At 41.1% G+C, this 13521-nt stretch overlaps 1 protein-coding gene across 1 annotated transcript; it reads left to right on the plus strand.

Moving 5' to 3' along the window:
* Positions 1 to 6997: 6997 nt before the first annotated feature.
* LOC132822679 (phosphoenolpyruvate carboxykinase, cytosolic [GTP]-like) lies at positions 6998 to 13271 on the plus strand. Its single transcript, XM_060835930.1, has 8 exons — positions 6998 to 7221; positions 7963 to 8144; positions 8748 to 8951; positions 9086 to 9273; positions 10145 to 10307; positions 10429 to 10785; positions 11891 to 11986; positions 12817 to 13271. The coding sequence occupies exons 1-8, from the start codon at positions 6998 to 7000 to the stop codon at positions 13269 to 13271; spliced, it is 1869 nt and encodes a 622-aa protein (XP_060691913.1).
* The last annotated feature ends 250 nt before the right edge of the window (positions 13272 to 13521 follow it).

The following is a 13521-nucleotide window of genomic DNA, read 5'->3' on the forward strand; positions in this document are numbered from 1 at the left end:
ATATAAATGAAGTCAATGGATGGAAGGTTAGCTTGTGTATTAGCCTGGACTGCGTTCACAACTTTCTGTAGTTTCATATGGTCCTGGGCATAGCTGTTGTCATACCATTTTGTGATGCACCCAGATAGAATGCTTTCAAGTGTGCATCTGTAAACATTGGTGAGCATTGCAGCATACTATCAGTGACACCACATGAAAGAAGTAATATCCAGTTCTCATACACTGGCAGACAGTTCTCAAGTGATTTATTTCCAGAATCTTGATGAGTTGAAGTGATATCTCCTTTTTCTTGATTGTTGACCATATCTGCTTGATCAAGAAAGTTGAGAGAATCAATGTATTCTGTCATGATATCACCTTCTGTGAGCCCTTTATTAACTTTTTTTTCCCTCCGGGTCAGAGGTTGAGCTCTCCTCGGCTGAATTACAAACTTGAAACCTTGAAGAGGTGCAAACCTGAAATGTGTAGTAAACCACGTGACAGAGACTATGAAATGGCTTAGCCTTTCAATGCTGGATTATCTGTCTGTCTGGGGTTTATCATGAACAGAATTGAATTGTTCTTCTGAAGTCAAGAGTTTGAAAAAGGTTTATATTCCAGGAGCGTACAAAGGGACCACGCAACTATAATGTAAATGCAAGTCTGTAATGTAACACAACATCTTCATTTGGTACCAAGGCAGTGCACTATTCAAGAAGTAGGTGACAGTTGCTGTTGTTTCTTCCCCTCTTTGCTGCTCATAATTGTCACATCTGCATGCTCTCCTCACTGGTTCTCAGCACCAGGTATTCCCTCCTAACTCTCAATGATTTTCCAAATGGTGGGCTTCCTGAATTGGTTCTTGAGATGAGGATTGTTTGACAGTTGCTCCTTTAATGATCAACTTTCCGCTTGCCTCATATTGCCAGCTGCAAAAAAGGTATCTAAATCAATTGGGAGCACTATCCTGATTTGTAAAGTGATTGCATTCCCCTGAAGGCCGGACTTTTCTGCTTTCTTCATTGTAGTGTAATGTGTCTTGTTGCTTCAGATATCTTCATTAAAGCATTCAAAAGTAGATTTTAAGTACATGTTGGAACTGCTGTCTTTAATTCTCATATTTCCTTTTGCCCTTACACACCTTTTAAGAAACAAATAGGACTCATGAGAAATTGTTTAAATCAAGTGGCCGCAGGAGGGTCAAAAGGCAAGTGTCACCAATATAATTGTGTGGGTTGTAAACCCATATCCTACACTCTCAATCTGTGGGCTAGGCAGTTCACATCTGCCCTCACAATTTTTATTGAGATGGGCCAAAGTCTTGAGGACATAGGTCCATGATTAGATTACGTACAGTGCAGAAACAGGCCCTTCAGCCCAACAAGTTCACACTGACCCTCCAAAGAACAACCCACCCAGACGCATTCCCCTACATTTACCCCTTCACCTAACACAACGGGCAACTTAGCATGGCCAATTCACCTAACCTGCACATTATTTGGACTGTGGGAGGAAACTGGAGCACCTGGAGGAAACCCATGCAGACATAGGGAGAATATGCAAACTCCACACAGACAGTTGCCTGAGGCAGCAATTGAACCTGCATCTCTGGCGCTGTGAGGCAGCAATGCTAACCACCATTCCACCCACCAGAGTGCATTCATGAACAATAGTCTGCTTTCTGGAACCTTTTGAAAGTAATGTCTTTAACCCATGCCATTCGGAACACAATGCCCTTTCTGTGCCTCCTTTGTATCTTTGCCATGCCCTTCTGCATGTTTAATACCCACACAGCCAACGTGCACTCAGCACAGAAGAATGATTAAGATAATAGTAGTAAGTCTTGAAATGCACATTAAAAAAAAATCACTCATAAATCTACTTTGGGAAAAAAAACTTTTGCTCTTACAATAATATAAAAGGCTCAGACAGAATACTTATAGCCTCAATAATAGATGCTTCACCTCACTTCACACCTTTTAATCTTTTTGATTTTATCTGATGCGAATAACATTGGACAAGATAAAATCAAAAAGATTAAAATGTTTAAAGAAATAATAAGTTATAGTACTGTTATGGACTTAACGGATGATATTATTAGACCAGTCAAATCCTGGTCAGAAAGCTGGCTAAATCTTTACAAAATTAACAAGGTGATCTTTACAGAAATATCAGCAAACAATGCTACAGATTTAGTTTTCATAATAAGACAAGTTTATTATCCAAAAGAAAAGATGATAAAGTAGAATAGAGTCATAGAGATGTGCAGCATGGAAACAGACCCTTCGATCCAACCCATCCATGCCGACCAGACATCCCAACCCAATCCAGTCCCACCTGCCAGCACCCAGCCCATATCCTTCCAAACCCTTTCTATTCATATACTCATCCAAATGCCTCTTAAATGTTGCAATTGTACCAGCCTCCACCACATCCTCTGGCAGCTCATTCTATACATGTACCACCCTCTGCGTGAAAAAGCTGCCCCTTAACTCTCTTTTATATCTTTCCCCGCTCACCCTAAACCTATGACCTCTAGTTCTGGACTCCCCGACCCAGGGAAAAGACTTTGTCTATTTATCCTATCCATGCCCCTCATAATTTTGTAAACCTCTATAAGATCACCCCTCAGCCTCCGACACTCCAGGGAAAACAGCCCCAGCCTGTTCAGCCTCTCCCTGTAGCTCAGATCCGCCAACCCTGGCAACATCCTTGTAAATCTTTTCTGAACCCTTTCAAGTTTCACAACATCTTTCCGATAAGAAGGAGACCAGAATTGAATGCAATATTCCAACAGCTGCCTAACCAATATCCTGTACAGCTGCAACATGGCCTCCCAACTCCTGTACTCAATATTCTGACCAGTAAAGAAAAGCATACCAAACATCTTCTTCACTATCCTATATACCTGCGTCTCCACTTTCAAGGAGCTAGAAACCTGCACTCCAAGATCTCTTTGTTCAACATTCCCTAAGACCTTACCATTAAGTGTATAAGTCCTGCAAAGATTTGCTTTCCCAAAATGCAGCGCCTCGCATTTATCTGAATTAAACTCCATCTGCCACTTCTCAGCTCATTGGCCCATCTGGTCCAGATCCTGTTGTAATCTGAGGTAACCCTCTTCGCTGTCCACTACACCTCCAATTTTGGTGTCATCTGCAAACTTACTAACTGTACCTCTTATGCTCGCATCCAAGTCATTTATGTAAATAACAAAAAGTAGAGGACACAGCACCGATCCTTGTGGCACTCGACTTGTCACAGGCCTCCAGTCTGAAAAACAACCCTCCACCACCACTGTCTGTCTTCTCCCTTTGAGCCAGTTGAGCCAGTTCTGTATCCAAATCCAAGCTATTTATATATATCACAATTGGAATGGTTTTGAAATGCAATAAAAATACAGTCCCATTATCTAACACCATCATTTTCTAGTACTTAAACATCAGATAAAGTTCATTTCTCCATCACCTCTATAGGTTTAAAAAAGCTATTTCTTTTAATTTGAGACTCTGACAGTCTCCTTGATGAGTCATACAACTGAGATTAGATTTTTTTCAACTTCAGATAACCCCTTCCAAGTTCTAAGCAGAATGCTTCTGATCTGTGGCTTTCAACCAATTCCTAACATTTTTGAACCAACTTCTTTGTCCAGGAGAAACTTTCATATATCTAATTGCAACCAGGACTTCTGAAAACTAAAACTCCTGATCCTTTTAGATGGAAAATAAATTAGTGTTCCTCAACGTTTACTCTGTCCACTTGTAAAACTCTCTCTAAATAAAGCCATTCTCATCCTGGTTTGAGAAAACAATATTGTTTCATAAGCGATGGCAAATTATTCATTAAATCCTCTCATACACACAGACCAAAACCCATATACTTTTAGTTCAAAATCTGAGCTCTAAAATAAACAATATTAAGATTTATTTCTTTCAGGGAAATCCCAATTTATTTACCAATGCAAAATATACAGACACTGCACTTAATGGCAGTAACGGAGCTGCAGTGTATTGTCTTCTCCATGCAGCACAAAAGTAAGATGGTACTTCTGACTCTTGCCCAAACTATGAGTCTTCTTGTCAGCAGATGTTAGATCCAACATCTCTGTGCTTGTGCACAGGCTTTGTGATCCATTGAGTATCTATATACATCACACATCATGTATCATTATAATCTCATATGTACCTGACTGCAACTCTATATTTTGCACTGTTACCCCATCTTACTCTGCCCTTTCCTCTGTCTTCATGATCAGGTTCTGCACAAAACAACTTTGACCCAGAAATGAAGATAGATTTCAACGAAAAAGCTCATCATGATCAGTGTTCAAACGGAATAACATTAATTGAGGAAATGGATAGTAAGGAGCTACCTGTAGCTCATTCTTTTATATTCAAATATATATAATTTGGATATATATTACAAAGACCAATGTTTCTTGACTTATTCTGCAGTTGTTTGTGCTGTTATCTTCTTTATGATATTTGATATCGGGAGATTTGAATTTAATTAGAAATTACCCTTATTTGCTGACTGTGACTTTGTGGAAGAACTATGTACATGCCCAGGCAAGAGGGAATAACCCCATGGGAATTCAAATGGTTCCTACTAATGAAGGTGAATATGTGGGTTTGCCACAGATAGAAGCTGCAGTCATTATAAAACAAAAGCAAGATTGTGGCTGAGTAGCAGGGCTGAGCCCTGAGCTCATCCGCTATCGCCTGCTGTCTTTTTCTTTTTACTTTTAATCTTTTCTCCATTTTCTTTAAAGCCTTTTGCAACAATTCAAAAGGTACAGCATGGAGAGTGGGCCATGAGAGGAATAGAGGCAGCCTCCCAGCAGTTGGATGTGCTGGCAGGATCGGAGGCAGTGATCTCCAATGACAGCAGCCTCCTTGTGGTCCCAGTTATTGAATGAGGTGGCATCAGCAACAGCAGGTCTCCATTCAGCATTCATGGGCAGTGGTGCCAAAGCTCCTCCCGACATTCGGAGGCAGCATCTTTATCAGTGGCAAGAAGAAAACAGCTCCTCGCAGTGATTGATGTGAAACTCACAGGCTGACCTAGATTCCAGACCGTGGCTAGGCCCAGGTGTCTGCATTGGTGGGTCAGTGTTCCAAACACCTTTATGAGATTAGACTTTAGACGTTAAGATCTGGATTTTTTTATCTTTCGGTTCATTTTTTTTCTTATTTTTGTTAAATTCTGGTTTTGTAACCAAGGTGGTGCTGGAGAATGGCACCTTTGTACACTTTTTTACTGTACTCGTGTATTCCTATAACTGAGTATATGTGACAATAAAATCTAATTCTAAAATCAGGTGGAAGTGATTTACACCTTGACAATCCTCTTTCGTTTCTTTATTTAACCTGGAAATCATTTAATTGTTCTCGCCTGCTGTCCCCCACAACTCTACTATGTGGAATGATCAACCACATTCTGATGAAGAGGGTGCCTGACATATCCAAAGCTAGCACACTTCCAGTCCTGCACCTCCTTGGCTATAACTCTCAAGATTCTAAAACTTGCCTGCACCAGAGGAGTTGTGTAGATTTTGTACCTATCTTCTGATTCTACATCCAGTGCTGCTCTTCGCACCAGTCTTTAAGAACTCGTAAGTTCTCACTAGTACCTTGGACAATATTTATTCCTCTAACCAGCATCTAAAACAGATGGTTCTTCAACAAATCTTACTGCAAATTGGGTAATGTGTTTGCTACATTACAATAGTAACAATACATCAAAATTATTTCATTGACAATAATGTGCTTTAGACCATTTTCAGGTAATGTAAGCCACTCTTTTCATTTACTTTGTTCCAGTCTAAGCTCTGCAATTGCTATGGGTTGAATCCATATCTGAGTCAGGCCCCTGTTCCTGGCCAATCAACAAACAGTGAAACTGACCATGTTATCAGCTCTTCAACTCTGGAGGTGTAGCCTAGCTTTGTAAAGACTGATTGGAGCCTCAGCACAATGATAGCCCTATCCTAATGTCAAGAATGTCACCCCATAAGTCTCACACAGCACTTTTTTGGATCAACAAACAACACGCAAGTTGCATCAGAGCTGTACCAGAGTCTGACACTAGAACATTCGGCAAGCATTGCAACTTGCATAGCTCAGCTGAAATGAAAAGAGGTAGCACATTTTAACAGCTATCGATTACTAATTGTTGGAAGAGATTATCGGCTGGATTATGTATTAACTGCATCCCTCAGGAGGTGCGGCTCTTACATATTTTCAAAGCTATTGATTGTTCATTGTGAGAACAAATATGAAGAGTCCAGATTTGTCTCACTGGATTATGTATTAACTGCGTTTTCAATGAGGTATGTTCACTATCAATGACGAACATGACGAGCCCCCTTATCCTGAACGATGGGAGGTCCTTTCATTTTGTATTTAAAGGCACAGGCAGCATGGCAAAAACTCATCAGACACTTGAAGTTCTTCAGAATTCAAGCTGCTTGACAGAAGAAAACGAAGTCAGAGATCTGACTGATCAACTGAAGCTGCTCTGAAAGAGCTCTCAAGCAGAGTAAGTGAACCTCAATACAGTATAATACAGATTGACAATTAGTGTATATGGAAATAGATGGCATTGTAGAACAAAGTATATATTTGACTATTTTGACATTATTTATGTTTTTAAAGCAGATTTTGAATTATTATTGAGAATTGATTATTATTTCCATTCTTATACAGTATCCTTCCACAGTCTTCCATCTCAATTTTCTTTGTGCTGGGAAAGTTGTGCAGTTTTGGCAAGAATTATGTCACTTTCAATACAGATTGCATCTGAAGTATGATCACAATAATCCATGCATTTACTGAATGTAAAGTTAAGACACCATCAGCTTACATGAAACGCAGTGTATAGTATGCATGTGTAATGCTTATTAAAATTGTGTCAACATTCTGCCGTAATTAAGGCACAACATCATACCAACCAAACTCTGAGCAGTGACGTACTTATTGTTTTACAGCTCGTTGCTGGTCCATTTTCAGTCGAAGAGATGGCCCCTCAACTCCAATCTCAGCCCCAGCACCCTCTGAATGTGGTTCAGGGTGATCTGAGTGCCTTGAGCCCTGCAGTGAGAGACTTTGTTGAACAAAGTGCAAAGCTTTGTCAACCAGACAAGATCCACATCTGTGATGAGAGTGAAGAAGAGAACAGGCAGCTTCTGTGCCTGATGGAAGAGCAAGGGATAATCAAACGCTTACCCAAGTGTCAGAACTGGTAAGCAGCTTTCTCTCTACAAGTCTATATATTTTAGTGGAATGTTATTGTGCCTCTCAGTTTTAGGTATTCACATTTCCATTTTTGCCACTTGCTTTTGCATCAATAACAAACATTACCATGTCAAGTGTAACTTGGTTATATAAAGAGTCATGAATCTCCACAAGCTCCCACTGACGTGCATCAGGGCCAGGCTCAGAAGTATTGCTGTTTCACCAGTATGGCACCTCCATTCACCAATGGTTGTTAAAAATGTCTGCTTGAGATGCAGTCAATTTTTTTGCTACCTGTTCATAGTCTGCAAATCCTGACTTGGATTAAAAGTAATGAAAACTCATTGATGGGAAGCAAACGATGATCTTCACTGGAGCAGATTGCCACAGAGGCAAGCAGAACAATAATTCAGCTACTACTCACCTTGTCACACACCCCAACATGTAGAAGAGGCAAGGCCAGAATACAAGTTCATTGCTGCTTCTACCACTGCACACAGACAGACACACACACATAGACCATACACACACAAATCTAATATGAAAGCTGTGTCTCTTACAGAATTCGAACTGTTATTTCCGGACTTTCAGAGCACTGACAGATTGAGCACATGAAGCAGCTGCTCTAAGCTTCAGCCTTTCATTCTGATTCAGCCCACATTGCAGTGATGTGTTATTGAATTGTAATGAGGTTGACCTGCCTGAGTGTAGGATTCTCTGACTGAATCTGGTTTTTTACCATTACCAGCTGGTTGGCTCGCACAGACCCCAGAGATGTTGCTCGTGTGGAGAGTAAAACTGTAATTGTGACCCCTGAACAGAGAGACACCATTCCCATAGCGAAGGGTGGGGTCAGCCAACTTGGGCGCTGGCTGTCGGAGAAGGAATTTGAAAAGGCACTCGCTCTACGTTTCCCAGAATGTATGAAAGGTACTAACATTATTTCAATCTGTGCTATTTCTTAATTATTCTTCCTGCCCATTGAGTGGTGAGTTATCACTCAATGATGGGATATGACAAAGTTAGATATTGATTTCTCAAAATATTTGTTTTTGGGATGTGAGTGTCACTGTCTAGGCTAAAGGTAAAAATCACACAACACCAGGTTATAGTCAACAGGTTTTTTTTTGGAAGTACAGGCTTTTGGAGCACTAGAACATTAATGAACCAGATGAGTTTTTATGAAAGTCAACAGCATGAGACCAGCCAGAAAGGCAGCTAAAATGTTGTCCCGACTCACCCCTCAGTGGCTCATAGTGCATGCTGCATAAATGATAGTTGCTCGTGAGTTAACATTTGATTTATAGATCGAGATTCTGAGCTCCCCACTTGTGGTGTACAATCCTACCCTAATCTGTTCTTGCATAGCTCCCAATGTTTGTTATTCCTCCCGTACTCGTGTGAATGCTGACAGACATGCAGCAGCGATTATCACTCCACCTGAGCTCATAAAGACTTGACCATTGAACAAATTCCATCCCAGAGTACTCTCAAGATTAATTCTCTTCTAATACTCTTGCTGTTAATCTCTAGGCCGTACAATGTACCTGATTCCATTCAGCATGGGACCTGTGGGATCACCTTTGTCCAAGATCGGGATCCAGTTGACAGATTCTCCATATGTCGTGGCAAGCATGAGGATCATGACTCGCATGGGATCAGCTGTACTGGAGACCCTGGGCAATGGCCAGTTTGTCAAATGCCTTCACTCAGTCGGATGTCCTTTACCTCTAAAGAGTGAGTTTGGTTTCAGCATCTTTAGATTAGTTGTTGCTATTTGGGTGTAGGAGAGGGAAAGAGAGAAGAGTTTTATTCTCCAATCTAACAGTTTTGTAATGAACTCTTTGGTGACAATCTGTCTCTGTATTTAGAACCACTGGTCAATAACTGGGCCTGCAATCCTGAGCTAACACTGGTCGCCCACATCCCTCAGCGCAGGGAGATTATTTCATTCGGGAGTGGTTATGGAGGTAACTCGCTGCTGGGAAAGAAGTGTTTTGCTCTCCGCATTGCCTCCCGGATTGGTGAAGAAGAGGGCTGGCTTGCTGAGCACATGCTGGTAAGCACATACAGGAATTAACCTCTTCTGCAGATGTATCTGTGGAGCTTTTCAGTCACAACCTCTTTCCTGAGGCACAGACAAACTGTAATAATCTGAATTTCATATTTAACTCTGGTCTTGAAGCCTCGACCATTGTTAGCTCTCTGGTCTCTGAATCAGGGTACATGGATCTAAGCCGCATTTGGAAACTTGGGAACAATCAGTGCAGCACTAAAGAAATATAACATAATTGAGTCTGGTGCCTTTAGGATGAGATGTTAAACTGAAGGCGCATCTGCGCTCTCACATGGCTGTTAAAAGGTCTCACACCACTATTTTGAAGTTTTCTCCCTGATATTCTGATTATGATATGTCCCTTAGCTAACATCACTAATATAATGAGTTGGTATTGTCACATTTTCTGTACCCTTGTTGATTGCTATATTTTGGACAAAATGCAGTGATTACACTTCAAATGCCCATGACATGTGTGCTGAACCCCCAACAATCAGTAATGACATTCAGCCTAGTAATATTCTAAGTTGAGGTTAGATTAAATATTTTGTATGTTTTACTGGATTCATTTATAAGTATTCTATAATGGGAGATTGGCTGAGCATCATTGGAGATGTGACCATGAGGATATTCTCCATAGTACACATAATATATATCTCTTGCCCTGAGGCAAGTGGAAGGTGGTATTATGGTAATTTTAATGCACCAATAATACAGAGGCTGAGAAAAAGGGGCCTTGTGGTGCAGTGGTAATGTTCCTACCTCTGGCTGATCAGGTTGATTCAAAGGTTCAGACAGAGGGACACTAGATTAGAATGTAAACCAGGATAAATGAATACATTACACTTCCTCATCAGCTTCTTTCCCTCCCCAGATCATGGGAGTAACCAATCCTAAAGGCCAGAAGAAGTACCTTGCTGCTGCATTCCCTAGTGCTTGTGGGAAAACAAACTTGGCCATGATGAATCCAACATTACCCGGTTGGAAAGTTGAGTGTGTGGGAGATGACATCGCCTGGCTGAAGTTCGATGAGCAAGGTCTGATGCAATGAAATAAGGCAGTCATTAAATAATTTAACTGAGGAGGTATCTGTTTTTTATTGTCTGGTGAAAATCCAATGGGTTTATTAATACATCCATTTATTGGGCCTTCCCACAGGTAAACTAAGAGCAATCAACCCAGAAAATGGCTTCTTTGGTGTAGCTCCTGGGACATCTATGAAGACAAATCCAAATGCAATGCAAACCATCAGCAAGAACACCATCTACACCAATGTGGGAGAAACCAGCGATGGGGGTGTTTACTGGGAAGGAATCGATGAAACTCTGCCCCCAGGTATCACAGTGACTTCATGGAAGAACAAAAAATGGAGTCCTGATGATGGAGAACCATGTGCACATCCCAACTCCAGGTTCTGTACTCCTGCCAGACAGTGTCCAATCATTGACCCAAACTGGGAGTCTCCTGAAGGGGTCCCCATTGAAGGGATTATCTTCGGAGGACGGAGACCAAAAGGTACAATAGTCTAAACTGTAGAGCACCAGAACTAAACATTAGACACTGATCCCTAACTGCCGTAGTATTGTAGAGGATGCTTCTCACTGAGTTCAGAAACTCTTCAACAGATCTTTAGTGGGTAATGGTGTTAAATTGTTAATTATGTGGTGAATACGTGTACAGGAGATACCCATCTGGTTCAGCTAATAGCCTTCCAGGAAGGAAACTTACCATCCTACCAGATCTGTCCAACAAGTGACTCCACATCCAAAGCAATGTGGTTGCCTCTTAATTGCACTCTGGGTAATTAAGGATGGGCAATAAATGCTGGTCTAACCAGAGCTGCCAATATCCTCTAAACAACTACAAGAGAAAAACAACAGGTTGCTATACAGTAATGACATAGTACATTTTTAGTAATTAGAATAGGCCATTCGGCCCACCTCTACACCAAGGTCTGTTTTCCATGTGAGCTTGCCTCCGTCTCACCCTATCAAAGTAAACCTTTTCTCCGTGGTCTATTTTTATCATTCCCTGCAATGTGTACTCACCTCAATAATTTCTTATGGCAGTGAGTTCATCATTCAATCCTCGAGGTCAAGAATTCACAATTGGATTTGTTTGTCATCACGGTCTATTGGATGACCTTAGCCTTGCAGCCATCTTTACACCTACTCCACCAAGCACCTTTATAACCTTAAAGGCCTTTCCTTGGAGACCATTTGTCTTCTATTTTATAGACAAAACAACCGTGAACAATTCAATTTTCCCTTACAGGTGCAACCTCTCAGTTCTGGCCTCATGCTGATAAAGTGCTTTTTGCTCCTTCTCTGGTGTCTCTGTCCTTTAGTGAAAACGGACGCTGGAAATCTGCACAGTATTCAAAATGTAGTCGAACAAACTCTCTCCCCATTTAACATTACTTGTTTGTGTTTCAGTTCTGTCCCTTTAGAAACTAATCATTGTGTTTTGTTTCTTCTTTATGACTTATTAAACTGTAACACTACAATTTGTATATCCAGATCCAAAACATCCTCTTTGACTTCAGCCCAAAATGGACTATCTGAAAACTTTACATTTTGACAATCATTATTTCACAGACATTTCTGTCATTCCATTACAGGTGTCCCTCTGGTTTATGAAGCTTTTAACTGGCAGCATGGAGTTTACATTGGGGCATCCATGAGATCAGAAGCTACAGCTGCAGCAGAACACAAAGGTATGTGGATAACCCCGGGACCTGATACACAGTAAAACACCAGGACACAGAATACACCAACACTGGAGGGAGTACAGACCACAGTAACAAGTGACACAGAATATATTACCACTGGGTCACAGTAACACTATATGGTTTGAAATAGAACACTGAAACATCAAGTCACAGAGCACAGCAACACTGGGATTCAAAAGACTAACACTGGGACAGAGAACACTAACACTGGAATGTGGAGCACAGATACAGCACCAGAGTACAGTAGTAATACTGGGCAGACTACAATAATATCAATGGGAAATAGTACGCCAAAAACACTGGGATACAGAGTATATCAGGAATAGTGTCTTGCAGTTCCTAATGTAAAGTGAGATAAGTGGCTCAGAGTGAGATATCTGATAACATTCATTTGCTCTGTTCACACATAAAACAGAGAACATGTCACTTTAAATTTGGAGAGTATATTGTCTGTGTGTGGTGACCCTCAGGTTAAATGATCATTAGTCAATTCTCTGTAATGAGAGAGCAACCCTGTGGTCTGGTTAGACGATGTGACTTTGGGGTAGGTTTGCTCTCTTGGTTGGATACTGGTTTGCAATGCAGAGTGTTGCTAATAGTGTGGGTTCGTTTCCCACACCAGTTGAGGTTACCGTGACCCTCAGGTTAAACAGCTACCAATCATCTCGCTCTAATGAGATAGCAACCCTAAGGCCTGGTAAAGCTATGGTGACTTTATATGAGACAGAGTGTGGAGTTATTTGTCCCCATATTAATGTGCAGTTAATTTGTTTTTTGTTGTCATCATCACTGTTCCTCTTGTCATTGTTTCTCAGGTAAGATCATTATGCATGACCCTTTCGCCATGCGGCCTTTCTTTGGCTACAACTTTGGGAGGTACCTGTCGCACTGGCTCAGCATGGAGCACAGGACCTGCTCAAAACTTCCCAAGATCTTCCACGTCAACTGGTTCCGCAAAGATAAACACAACAACTTCCTGTGGCCGGGTTTTGGGGAGAACTGTCGAGTTCTGGAGTGGATGTTCCGGAGAATCGAGGGAGAGGACTGCGCCAAGATGTCTCCTTTGGGCTACATTCCTGCAGACGGTGCCCTCAACCTCAATGGTCTCGGCCACGTGAACATGGACGAAATCTTCAGTATTGACAAAGAATTCTGGGAAGAGGAAATCAAAGAGATCCGAAAATACTTTGATGATCAGGTCAACACTGACCTTCCCTGTGACGTGGCCAATCAGCTGTTGCAGCTGGAACAAAGAATAAATCGGTTGTAACAATGAGCAAGTGATGTAGGCAGTAAGGGAAAAATAATGTGCTTAGTTCAGATAAATTGTCCTCCAATTAACATTCTGGAACTCTTTATTTTTGTTACTATGAGTTAGATTGAACACTGCAAGTGTTTAGGAATAAAAGAGATTTTATCATTTACTGTAACATTTTTTACTTCATGTCAGTGGACTCAGGGGGAAAATGAAATGGTCCTTTTCATATCCAGGCAAAGAGAGTTCTACAAAATGACCGTGT

This window comes from Hemiscyllium ocellatum, chromosome 15 (assembly GCF_020745735.1).
Source record: "Hemiscyllium ocellatum isolate sHemOce1 chromosome 15, sHemOce1.pat.X.cur, whole genome shotgun sequence".
Classification (NCBI taxonomy): Eukaryota; Metazoa; Chordata; class Chondrichthyes; order Orectolobiformes; family Hemiscylliidae; genus Hemiscyllium; species Hemiscyllium ocellatum.